The sequence below is a fragment of the Cucurbita pepo genome, chromosome LG20 (genome assembly GCF_002806865.2).
Source record: "Cucurbita pepo subsp. pepo cultivar mu-cu-16 chromosome LG20, ASM280686v2, whole genome shotgun sequence".
NCBI classification, from domain to species: Eukaryota; Viridiplantae; Streptophyta; class Magnoliopsida; order Cucurbitales; family Cucurbitaceae; genus Cucurbita; species Cucurbita pepo.
Window position 1 is genome coordinate 6982138 of NC_036657.1, and position 12817 is coordinate 6994954.

General features: G+C 37.6%; 2 protein-coding genes across 2 annotated transcripts; both read right to left on the reverse strand.

The window, feature by feature from the left end:
- Positions 1 to 265: 265 nt before the first annotated feature.
- Positions 266 to 5865, reverse strand: LOC111783162 (uncharacterized protein YKR070W). Its single transcript, XM_023664061.1, has 12 exons — positions 5642 to 5865; positions 5435 to 5538; positions 5268 to 5303; positions 4335 to 4408; positions 4108 to 4148; positions 3580 to 3651; positions 3277 to 3478; positions 2248 to 2343; positions 2054 to 2121; positions 1095 to 1290; positions 897 to 980; positions 266 to 528 (listed from the first exon to the last, which is right to left on the reverse strand). The coding sequence occupies exons 1-12, from the start codon at positions 5752 to 5754 to the stop codon at positions 469 to 471; spliced, it is 1146 nt and encodes a 381-aa protein (XP_023519829.1). The 5' UTR covers positions 5755 to 5865; the 3' UTR covers positions 266 to 468.
- A 1440-nt stretch (positions 5866 to 7305) lies between these two features.
- Positions 7306 to 10940, reverse strand: LOC111783164 (mitogen-activated protein kinase homolog NTF6-like). Its single transcript, XM_023664062.1, has 6 exons — positions 10655 to 10940; positions 10332 to 10461; positions 9397 to 9534; positions 8834 to 9166; positions 8048 to 8231; positions 7306 to 7962 (listed from the first exon to the last, which is right to left on the reverse strand). The coding sequence occupies exons 1-6, from the start codon at positions 10807 to 10809 to the stop codon at positions 7793 to 7795; spliced, it is 1110 nt and encodes a 369-aa protein (XP_023519830.1). The 5' UTR covers positions 10810 to 10940; the 3' UTR covers positions 7306 to 7792.
- Between the last annotated feature and the right edge of the window lie 1877 nt (positions 10941 to 12817).

Consider the following 12817-nt stretch of genomic DNA (forward strand, 5'->3'; position numbering starts at 1 on the left):
AATGATTCATTTCATTTTGTTTACATTTTTTTAAATTATAGTACGTCTTATTGAAATTACTTTTAATCGAATGATGTTTATTTGGTCTTCAAATGATTCTAAATGGTATATCACTTCATTTTTAACCTAATAAAATTTATGACTAAGTTTATATTCATTTTGACCATTTAAATTCAACTTTTCAGCTAAATATAGAAAGGAAAAAAGAGACTTGGAAAACAAAGAACTTTCCCAAGTTCCATTAATTGGTACAACTAACCAATAAGAAAAGAGGTTTCTTCTATATTTCAATGTGAAAAGATAATATGTAAATTAAGAAAAAGTTTTCATCAATAGAAATTGGTCGAACAGCCCGCCATTAATTATGAAAGTAAACGGAATCTCACCCACACCATACCATGCTTCATCCAGCAGAGAATAGCATTGTTAATATGTTCTCAAAAGAATCAACTCTCCTTCATGTCTTTCTCAACATATCCCTTCCTTCTTGAAAATGTAGTCCACTGCTTCTTCAACGGAGTCGACTACCTGCAGAAGAATGAAGCGTTTTTCATACTAACAATGAAGTACTTCCTCTAAAAGAAGAGCAGAAGAGCTAGAATTAAGATCTCATTCAAAGAGAAATATATAAAATATCTCAGTTTCTTTTTGTATATTATATGGATAATCAGATCTGCAAGGACTTGATTGGAAATTATTTTATTGTCTTTCTTCAAGGAAGACGTGAAGAAACATAATCAACTTTAATTCGAGACAGCTATTCAAAATCTTAGTGAAAGACTGAATTTGTTATCTCATGTTTGAGGGCTTCTTCAAACTTCATCCCAAACACGTCATTTTCTTTCCTAACAGTTAAACGGAGTGGAAAATAACTTGGAGAGAAATGTTTAACCTACCAGATCAGCTGGATACTTGTCATGATTTTCTCTTCCCTTAAAAACCCCTGTTCTAGTCAGGATAGAAAACCAAGGACTTCCAGCCTGAATTTCAAAAGTATCAGGCCAATGAATGTGATCAGTCAGATTAGTATGCAACAGAAAATGGGGAAGAACAAAAAAAAGTGGCTTCTTCTTAGCTAGTTAAGATCACCTAACCTGGATTGCTCCATTGATATCGACAGAAGGATTATCCCCTATCATATACAGAGTCTTGAAGTGATTAGTTTCAGTATTCGCATCCATCTTGTTTTGATGAATTGATGACACTAGTTTAAGTACAGCTTCGGCATTGCGAAATACGAGCGTATTTGGTTTTCCATAGCATGTGTACTGCAAAGCATGAGGGTGAATCCTGCATCATAAAATAACACGAGCGCTTCACATATGATCAACTCTCAGATCGAATCCATAGTCGACAAACTTTATTTTTTCTTCGGATTAGGAGAGTTTCCCCACAAAAAACAACTGAATGGGATGCATGTATATTCAATGTTTGGATGAAAAAAACACCTGCATTAACAAACTAGGTGCAAAAAAGTGACAATGACCATTTATAGGCAGAGATGTTAATAGCAAGCCTTACAGCGTATTGCTAGACATTGTTGATTTAGCCTTATGTTTAAACAATAGCAAGCATTCTTCAATTTGGTTGTTTTTATTCTTCGGTTACACGGAACATTCGATGTTGGCTAGATATGCATTCCTAAAAAAATACCATGCCTGATTGATCATACAATACATCATGTTATCTTGGCTATGGCTTCGTGTCATGAGGAAATTTACTGAAAACCAGTGGGTGCTTCAGTTAATTGCAAGTTTTCTTTTCATATACTTATGAGGTAGTCTAAATTCGTACCTACACAATGATAATGGGAATTTACATCTTTATTCTAAAGCAGGATTACACAATTTTATAACATGAAATTCTATTGGTTGGCGACTTTTATGCTTCAACTTTCAAGGAAGGTAAAATTTTCTGGGATCCTATACTCATATGCCAGAAATTACAATGACATGGGTCAGTAATGATCCAAGAGGCAGCATGAACAACTATCTCAACTACTTCCAGACAAGTAACCTATGACATTTAACACCTACGGTAATATTTGTCTTACTTATTGTAGATAGACTCTAGGGCAATTCTGAAAGCTCCCATACCAAAACGTTCACAAGGAAAAGCAGCCTGCCTTAAAGAGAACCATGTTAGTTACAATATAGAACCATCAAACATTCAATAAAAAGGAAAATAATAGTTGGGGGGGGGGGGGANATCAATTCTGAAACGATCCAAGAGTATATGACTAGTAACCTGGTATTCAAGGTCATCGTGTGCAAAATACAAGTTCGGTTGGTGTCCAAATTCTCTTCCTGGAAGACCTCCGGTTCTTAAGATATCACAAAGTACCTGATTTAGCAATACTATGTTCCTTAGTGCATAATTAACAGAGTAATGAAAAGTTCTGTAGTTGTTTAAAAGAGTTTCAACAATGGAAATCGATTTCATAATATTGAACTGGCAATTAAGGTGGAAAAAGTTAAAATCAAATGGCCAATCCAAGTAGAGCTCTATGGATAAGGCACCATTGTCATCTCAAGGGTCAATGATTCAATCTATCGCTCCACGATTGTTGAACTAAATAAAAGGTTTAAACTAAATGTAATAGTCACAAAAATAGACTTTGAAATTGAAGTTTGACCTGATTTCAGATAGGGCCCACAAATTAAGAGTAATTCCTACTTGAAGCAATCGAACACAAAGGGAAAATTATCGAGTGATAGCATAAGCTATGATGGTAGTTGTTGGATCAAATCGATGAAATAGGAAGAGAACTTCATAATACATGGAGTTCAGAAAGAAGAAACAATTGTTGGAATGCAAAGAACTTCAGTAAGACTAATGGTAAGACTAATGACTGCATCATGAACTAACTACAGAAATCTTCAAGATCTTCTACAGGGAAAAATGTGCCTAGCCTTTTCATTCCTTGAAAGTGGAAATATTAGAAAAGAGTATCCCATCAAGATTACAGATGAAAAACCCTGCAACCAAAAGCTTCATGGACGGATGGATGGGCTTATATGATGTCTTGCAGAGAAAAGGGGGCAGAGAGAGAAGAAAAAATCTTCACTCACTTCAGTTTGTTCTGCATGATTAAAGAAGTCTACATTTTCTAAACGCAGAAAGGAAGTTGATTGTCCCTATACTTTTAGTTATTTTATCTCATCGAAATTGGAAAAGAATTGATCAATTCCTTCAATAGAGGGCAGAAAGAAAAAATGAGATTAAGATCTATTTATTGCAAGAACACGTCATGGAAGATGTAAAGCTAAAGGCAACCTGAATATCCCTGCTCCAATCAACAGAATCACTAACGATGAAGGCAGCATCAACTCTCTCAGAGCAAACTTTCTTCTTTTCAGCTAGATTTGAGATAGTTTTTTCATGATTAGCCCCGTTTATAGTCGTCCATTTCTTATATGGTGCCAGAGGATCAATGTTATCAAAGAAGGATGTATATTCATCAATTGAAAGAACATTCCTGAAGATAAAAGAATGCATAAAGCTCATATAGCAAGGAACAGTCATCGAGTAGATATGATATAAATAAAACCACAAAATTCTATCAGAACAAAAGCTTACCGAAATCCATATTCAGACATCACTGCAGCGGGTTCTCCTTTTCCAACAGCAATCACAAGTTTGTTTTCATATCTGGCACACAAATTGAAGTATCTATGAGATCAAACTTAAAGGAAGTTATTTACTTTACCAACCAAAGAATTGAAGTTCATTAGTTTTAGCCAAAGTAGACAGACTAAGCTGTGGCTGCTACTGCCTCTATGCATAATCAGGTATAATAATTTAAGGTTTGCATCAACTTCCTGTTATCGGACAAGCTATATTTGTATGTTAAACCAAACTTATCTAATATCATTATTGGATGGGGCACAAAATTAGTGCCTAAGATTGGCTAAAGTAAATAATTAATGATCAATTTTAAATCGTCTAATGTAAATATTTACAGAGGCATTTGAAGCAATCTTTAAATAAATTTTACTTCAGGCTTTTTAAATAACCAATACATTTGAAAAATGGGGTTCGAAGTGTCATCTGAAGAGGTAGAAAATAAATGGTACAGAAACCAATTCCGGTCAGATTAAACTATACCTGTTTACAAGGTGTTTAAATGGTGAATGGCCCTGAACAACCTGTTCAAAATCCAAACGAAAGGGTATTAAGCAATAATCTATGTGAAAATTTCCTTCATGGGGCAATGGGTAAAAACCTTCATGGGTTAAAAGGAAAAGTAAGAATAGAGTCTAGAAGAGAAGTATATATGATTAACACTCTTGATTAATCAGCCGTCTAGAAAGGAGTTTGTATGCAGATCTTACCTGTAAAGGTGATATATCTACGCCCAAAACTTCACTCAAATCTGAGGCTCTCTTGGATTCACGAACTCCACCTCCTGCAGAAGTAACCAAAACTAGAGCTGAACACACCATTTAAAGCCTCTCAAGATTTCAGACAACACATAAATTATGCCCAAACGGTGTCCTACTAGCAATCCATAAAACCATGAGCTCAGTAAATTCAACTAAGGCATTTCAAGAGACTATGAACTTGGCTTCACACAGAATTAAGTAAGTGTAGACCAACTGCCTCAAGAAAGATACTCGGCAACTTTTGATTGTAGCAAAAGGCAATATTTCTAGAAGGAAAAAAGGAAACGATTTGAAAACTCATGTCAATAGATCAGAATGGTAGCAAAACCAGGGATAGTTAGGTTAAGAATTTCCTAGGATCCTTGGAACGTTTACCACCCCTTGTAATCCAAACTACAAAATGAGCAAATGCATTAGCCCTCAGCGCGAAGAAACTCTCTCCAACTTTCTCTCTTACACCTAAAACTTAGCCTATCACATTCCATTGCATCCAAAAGTGTACCCATTTAGTAACTGTGTAGACATATAAGTGTCCTGTGGCGTGTCTGAATATATGTACATATTGCGACGATATTTGTTACGAAGATTATGACCAGTCATTCTGTTACAAAATATCAAAATGAATAATAGCTCAATCTCGTAGAACAATTCCTAATCAATTCATCATTCATGTACATCAAATTGATATTAGAATGTGACCAAAGAATAACCCTTTGACAGGAAAAGATGCAATATAAAATAGATACAAACTAATTTATAAATTGGAACGGTTATACCAAACCATCATCAGCCTGTGACCAAATTGAATAATTATATCGTTGAGCAACCCCTAGTTAATTCCGGCACGTAAAATTGAAAAGTAGAGTATGATCAGGGAATTACCATTTGTCAGGAAAATATAAGGAATCCTTAATACACCTGCCAAGGAAAGGATATTAACGAGCAAATTTAGTCCCAAAAAGTTTCGAAGATACTTAAAAAGAGAGAAAAAAATTAAAACGATGAAACAATTTCAGCGTGGCTGCGCTCCAAAAACAAAGAAACCATACCGGAATCGTCATATAACTTTCTCAGAGCTTGTGGAGAGCCTCCAATCGGAGCATCGCCTCGGAGAAGCACGCCATCAATGTCGAACGCAATGCCAAACGTAGGTCTGCAAAATAACTACGTCAATCACAACAGAATCACACGCTTTTTCTCTCAAGCAAGCGATTACAGAAAGATTGAATTCACAAAGAAAGAGATGAAGTAGGAACCTGGTGAATTGCGAGAAAGTGTGTGAGAATGAACGCAAGAAAATAGATGACAACGGCGGTAATCGGCTTCTGCTTCGGTTCCGCAGCGGCTTTGAGAAGATCCGGAAGCTCATTCTGTGGCTTTTCGTTGCAGTTCAGACTGAAAATGTAGGCGTATCGTGCATCACCATTCCAAGTTCATTTTCAATATTGAGAAGTTCGAGCCAGAAATTCTACAAACTCCTATAAGTGTAGATTTGAATTTTTAGTCCTAAATTTTTTTAATTTTTCTCATTAACATTTCATTCTAAAATAATAATAATGACGTGGCAGTGACCGTGACCGAAGGAGACATAAGAAGTAGAGCCTGGCTGGGTTCAAGCTGGTCTCGTGCCGTCGGTTTGCTCTTACCGGAGGGATTATTCCCAATGAGTGATCGGTTTGCTCATACCGGAGGGATTATTCCCAATGAGTGATCGGTTTGCTCATACCGGAGGGATTATTCCCAATGAGTGATCGGTTTGCTAGTTCACGCAAATCTAAACCTCCTTCGTAAGGAGACTCAAAAAAAGAAAGGTAAGCGTCATAACATATATCATAGGGTTTAGGGTCTTGTGATTGTATGAAGGACGCATGCTATGTGATCCCTGCAGTGTTTTATCTTATGATTGTATGATGTGTACTATGTTATATTTTTATACTATGATATATGTTATGACGCGTACAAGTTATTCTGAACTTTGTTATGTTATCAGGCGGATATTAACTTGGCAATACCTGGTCGAATCCAAATTGTGGCCCTACACGATGAAGGTTGTAATCTACCTCAGGGTAATCCATTTCTATTTTATTACCTAATTGTTCATATTCCTGCTAGTAAAGTTTCAAATTTACGAAGAGGAGCACTTTGATGCCCAGAAAGTCCCATGTCCAAACCAACCGCCGATGATTTCTGAAAAGTTATTTGATGCATGAACCTCCATGTACTATGTAAACTATGTATGTTAATCATGAACAACCGACCAGTATCAAGTATGTACGTCTCATAGGAACGCTATGTCAAGAAAAGAATGAAAGTGTGACTAGTGTCATGAATATATGTCATGTTTTAATATTACGAGACTTTATGCATTTTGTATGATACGTGCATAGAGATACTTCTCCATTATGTTTAATACTAACACTTACGTGATATCTATGTTTACCATGATATTATGTGGGTCCTTTCCCTCATTGGCGTATGACATCGAGGTATGTACTAGCTTGACGAACTAGGCCCAAAGGATAGTACATATACGAACCCACCTGATGGGTCCCTATACGCGGGAATGGACCATGTGTAAGAGAGTACTACACATTCAACCATCATTGCTTGTTTTTACATTTTCCAACCCAACACTGAAGCTACTTATTAAATACTCAAGATACGTGTTAGTTCTTTTCAAGCAAAGGTAACACACCCCTGTACGAATAACAGCGTTGAACACTCAACTTTTATGACCGGCAGCAATATCTCCTATCAATCAGTACTAAGAACAAAATTAGCCAAATTTACTCATTAACCTGTAATTAATCTTAAATCTACTATACTTATAATCAAAACAAAAACATTAGCCAAATTTACTCATTAACCTGTAATTAATCTTAAATCTACTATACTTATAATCAAAACAAAAACATACACCTAAAAACAATTCAAGAAATTGAAATTTCTTAAAGCTATTATTATTTAAGTTCCTGCCTCCACACAAACAGAGACAATCATCTTTGCACGTTGATAACAGTAATTCCATTATCAACATGAACTCACAATATCAAAAACAAAACTGTGTTTGGTATTAAACAGTAGAAACAATACCAGGAAGAGCAGCAAACCATTTCTTTTTTCCTCCTAGAAGCTCAATCCAAAGGCTGAGGAAGACGCAGCCCTTTTTTATGTCACACCAGCCCCATCACTGGATGCAAGATTCCAGAAGATGGTGAATATAGAACCCTTCCAGTCCTGATAAATGAACCTTTTCCATGACTATATACAAGAACTAGATGTTCCCCAGCTTTCCAACAGCTAACACGACATCGATTCACACTATCATACTCCGCTTAATCTTCGAAAAACAAAATTAACTCTTCATTCAAGACCCAACAAACTGAAGAGGAGCAAAGTGTTTGAAACTACATGTAATTTGGATTGAACTTGAGAGATGCCCTCCATATAAGCTCTTTTATTTCTTCTTCATCCAAGGATGCCTGTTCGAAATCGAAGTTGAAAGGAGAAGGGCAGGTTGGTTCTTCATTGATTTCATGAAGACTTAGTATATATGGGTGATTCATCGCCTCCTCGACTTGTAAACACGATAAGAAATACACACCATGTCAAGAAAATGTAGGTTCTTAAAGTAATGTCAGATGCAAAGGTAGGTGCATTACCAGTTATTCTCTTGCTTGGATCAAAGAGCAGCATCCTCTCTGCAAGATCAACAGCCAGTGGAGGAAGATCTGGGAATTTTTCAATCAGTGGTTGTTTCGGGAAATGAGGAAGTTGCTTAACGTATTTCCTTGCATTATCACTTCTAAGAAACCCGAGATCGGAATCATCTGGTGAACCAAGCAACTGTTTTTGGGGTAAGATAAAGAAATAACTCCATTAAAAAACATCACAAGTCTAAGGTTGCAACCCATGCAAATTATAATTCAGGTAGGTAGTTTATTGTCCTCTTTAGACTTTTCTTTCTAGGCTTCCCCTCAAGATTTTAAAACGTGTCTGCTAGGGAGAGGTTTCCACACCCTTATAAAGAATGCTTCGTTCTCCTCCTCAACCGATGTGGGATCTCACAATCCACCCCTCTTTAGAGTCCAACGTCCTCGCTGACACTCGTTCCCTTCTCCAATCGATGTGAGACCCCCCAATCCACCCCCTTCAGGGCCCAGCATCCTTGCTAATACACCGTCTCGTGTTCACCCCCTTTGGGGCTCAGCCTCCTTGCTGGTACATCGCCCGGTGTCTGGCTTTGATACCATTTGTAACAGCCCAAGTCCCGCTAGCAGATATTGTCCTCTTTGGGCTTTCCCTTCCAGGCTTCCCCTCGAGGTTTTAAAACACATCTACTAGGAAGAGGTTTCCACACCCTTATAAAGAATGCTTCGTTCTTCTCTCCAACCGTGCTGCATGTATAATTTCAAACGGCAGGAAAATGGAAGACAGTGATTGAGTACCTCGGTTATAAGCCCCAATTGCTGCACATAGTCTTTTCCAGGGAACAGTGGCTCCCTCCTTAGAATTTCCATGAGAATACATCCAACAGCCCAAATATCGATCGCTGCAGTGTATTCAGAAGTGTTGAGTAGAAGCTCAGGCGCTCGATACCATCGTGTCACAACATATTCTGTCATGAAATCTGTCTCTGATGTTGTTCTTGCTAACCCAAAATCACAAATCTTGAGGTCACAATTTGCATTGAGAAGCAGATTGCTTGGTTTTAGATCTCGGTGCAAGACATTTGCAGAGTGTAAATACTTCAAACCTCGCAGTAATTGGTATAAGAAGTACTGTCCAAACAATAAACAAACACCGCTTTAACAGGCTTAACAAGAGACATGTTCTCTAACCAAACACAAAAATCATTCAGACTGTTTCAGATAGCTTCTTGTTGCTTCAACAAAATTATAATTCAAATAAAACTTCGTATTAACTATTGAAACAGAGATTGGCTAACATCTCACTCGAATGTAATAGATTCTAAGTAAACCTCAGGGAAAGGATGATAATTATCCCTTACCTGACAGTGATCGTCTGTCAGAGCCTGACTAGAGCGAATGATCTGGTGCAGGTCAGTGTCCATTAATTCATACACAATATACACATCATTGAATTTTTCCTTCTCTGGTGGAGGAATTATATCTTTGATTTTTATAATCTGAGAAGAGGGAAAGGAGATAATTATGCTACAATCATAAAATAATATAAGTTCCTCAGGAAAACTCTCCAAGGATTATATCAGCAATGAATTTTGCAACTATCCCTTCATCAAATCTGTTCATGACATAACAAAAGTACAGCTGAAGTAGAAGCAATGCTTCGAATATGTAACTAAAAAGTTCTGGGACGGAGAGGGGAACAAAACAGTCTTTCTAAAGGTGTGGAAACTTCTCCCTAGCAAACACATTTTAAAACCCTGAGGGAAAGCCCGAAAGGAAAAGCCTGAAGAAGGCAATATCTGCTAACGGTGGGCTGAACCGACATAGTTCAAGNAGGGAAAGGAGATAATTATGCTACAATCATAAAATAATATAAGTTCCTCAGGAAAACTCTCCAAGGATTATATCAGCAATGAATTTTGCAACTATCCCTTCATCAAATCTGTTCATGACATAACAAAAGTACAGCTGAAGTAGAAGCAATGCTTCGAATATGTAACTAAAAAGTTCTGGGCTGGAGGGGAAACACAACATTCTTTCTAAAGGTGTGGAAACTTCTCCCTAGTAGACACATTTTAAAACCTTGACGAGAAGCCCGAAAGGAAAAGCCTGAAGAGGGCAATATCTGCTAACGGTGGGCTGAACCGACATAGTTCAAGCATTCGAAATTCAAAATATATAATCCACACGTTTTGCCTCATTAGTTAAACTCAAATTCAACCAGAATATCCATTCAAGTATGCACCCAAATGAAGAAATTTAAACCAAGCATACAGAGCTGAGTTGGGATAAATACATTGTCATGGTCCATATGGCATAGGAGTTCTATCTCACGAAGGGTCCTCTTGGCATCAATCCGGTTATCAAAAGCGTTCCCTATCTTCTTTATCGCTACCTCTTCCTTCGTCTCAGAATTGGTCGTACAACTGATTAAGCAGATTATCAAAATCATAGCACATAAGAAAGCATTCATCAAGAATAAGAAACATAAACAGAAATTCGATAGATTACCAAAAATCAAAGAACTACGAAACCCCAAATCAGCAGCAGAAATGGAAAATCAACAATCAGAACAGAACACGGAGGAGAAAAGAAGTAAAAAGAAGTGACGAGAATTACCAAACAATGCCGTAAGCACCGCGTCCAACAGGTTGAATCGAAGGGGCGTACTTGGCGGAGACCTCGAAGAAGTTGCCGAGAACGTTGTAGAGCAAGTACTTGCCGTCGTAGGTGGGAAACCCTTTAATCTCCATAGCGGAAGAATCGTTCTCCATGTTCTTGGATGAAAATCTGAGACGAAGAAGCTTTGAGAGTGACAATGGCGAGAGAGGGAGAGCGTTAAAAAGATTGGAAGAAGAAGGAGAAAAAGCGTCGGCGTCTCATCTGGAATTCTACTTTGCGCGTCTTTCACAGTTTGAAACTTTGAAATTTGAATATTCATTCTTCACTTTTCTTTTCTCTTTTGGGTCCCCATTCAAGTGAATAAGACAAATAAATTAAATTTGTATATGCCTTTTGTTTTCTCCATTTTTTTAAATTAAATCGTTCTCGTTCTCGTTCTCGTTCTCGTTCTCGTTTCATAACCATTTTCGNTCAAGTGAATAAGACAAATAAATTAAATTTGTATATGCATTTTGTTTTCTCCATTTTTTTAAATTAAATCGTTCTCGTTCTCGTTCTCGTTCTCGTTTCATAACCATTTTCGTAACGGACTATTTTGACCTATTACGTATCGATGTCAGTCGACGTGGGATCTTACAATCCACCCTCCTTAGGGGCTGACGTTCTCGCTGCTACACCATTCGGTGTATGGCTATGATACCATTTGTATCAACTCAAGCTCACCGCTAGTAGATATTTCCTGTTTCAACCCGTTACTTATCGCCATCTGGCTTATGATTTTAAAACGCGTCTACTAGGAAGAGGTTTTCACACCCTTATGAGTAATACTTTGTTCCCCTCTCCTACTAATGTGGGATCTCACAATCTACCCCCTCTTTGAGAGCCACGTTCTCATTGGTACACTATTCGGTGTCTGCCTCTGATACCATTTGTAACAACTCAAGTCCACCGCTAGTAGATATTGTCTGCTTCAACCCGTTACTTATCGCAATCAGGCTTACGATTTTAAAACGCGTCTACTAGGAAGAGGTTTCCACATCCTTATGAGTAATACTTCGTTCCCTCTCCAACTGATGTGGGATCTCACAATCTACCATTCTTGAGAGCCAACGTTCTCATTGATACACAGTTCGGTGTCTGGCTCTGATATCATTTGTAACAGCCCAAGCCTGTTGCTACTAAATATTGTCTGCTTTGGCTCGTTACGCATCGTTGTCAGTCTTATGATTCTAAAACCCGTCTACTAGGAAAAAGTTTTCACACCCTTATAAGTAATATTTTGTTCCCGAGATGTGGGATCTCACAATTCACCTTCTTGATGGCCCAGCATTCTCGCCAACACACCGACTGGCTCATTCCGCTAATAGATATTGTCTGTTTTGGCCCTTTACGTATCGTCGTGTGCCAGACTCGTTTTGAAACCATGAGACTGACAACGATACGTAACAGACTAAAACGAACAATATTTATTAGCGGTGAGCTTGAGTTGTTACAATTTTGGTCCTACTGTTTCTTAAGCACAACAAAAAGAAGTTACAAAGCATCCAACATGGAGTATCTCGTTTGATAGTCAAACATTAAGATCCATAGGAAGAAGGGTTTTATACTCGAGATTTAGTTGTAATGCCTCGGTGTTGAAATGCTTAATTTCACAAACAATCATAATGGTAATTGCATACCGAGCATTACAAGCGATACTATAGAGAGTATCATTAGGGACTGTGACAATCTTTCCAGCTTTAAGAGAACCGGTAGCCTCTTGAGGCAGAGCGAATTGCTTATAGAATGTTTTCAGTGTCACGGTCATGCTCGTTCAAGGCATGTTGTCTGTGGTCGCATGCCTATGCCATGTCGAATCTTTTATTTAATTTCATGTTGTATTGCCTTACTATTGTATTTTCTGTTTGTATGACTACTTGACGAAATCATGTCTAGGCCTGACAGACCCGAATCGCCTTAAAATGTACTATAGGGGGTGTGATTAGTTGTCAACTCCTCCCTTGATTTTGTATGACCATTCGACTAAATCATGTCTAGGCCTATTAGACCTAAATCGCCTCAAAAGATACTATAGGCGGATGCGACTAGTTGCAAATTCTCCATACGTGGAAAGTTATATGTTATTTAATCCGTTGTTTTGCCTTTTGCTTATATTACGTT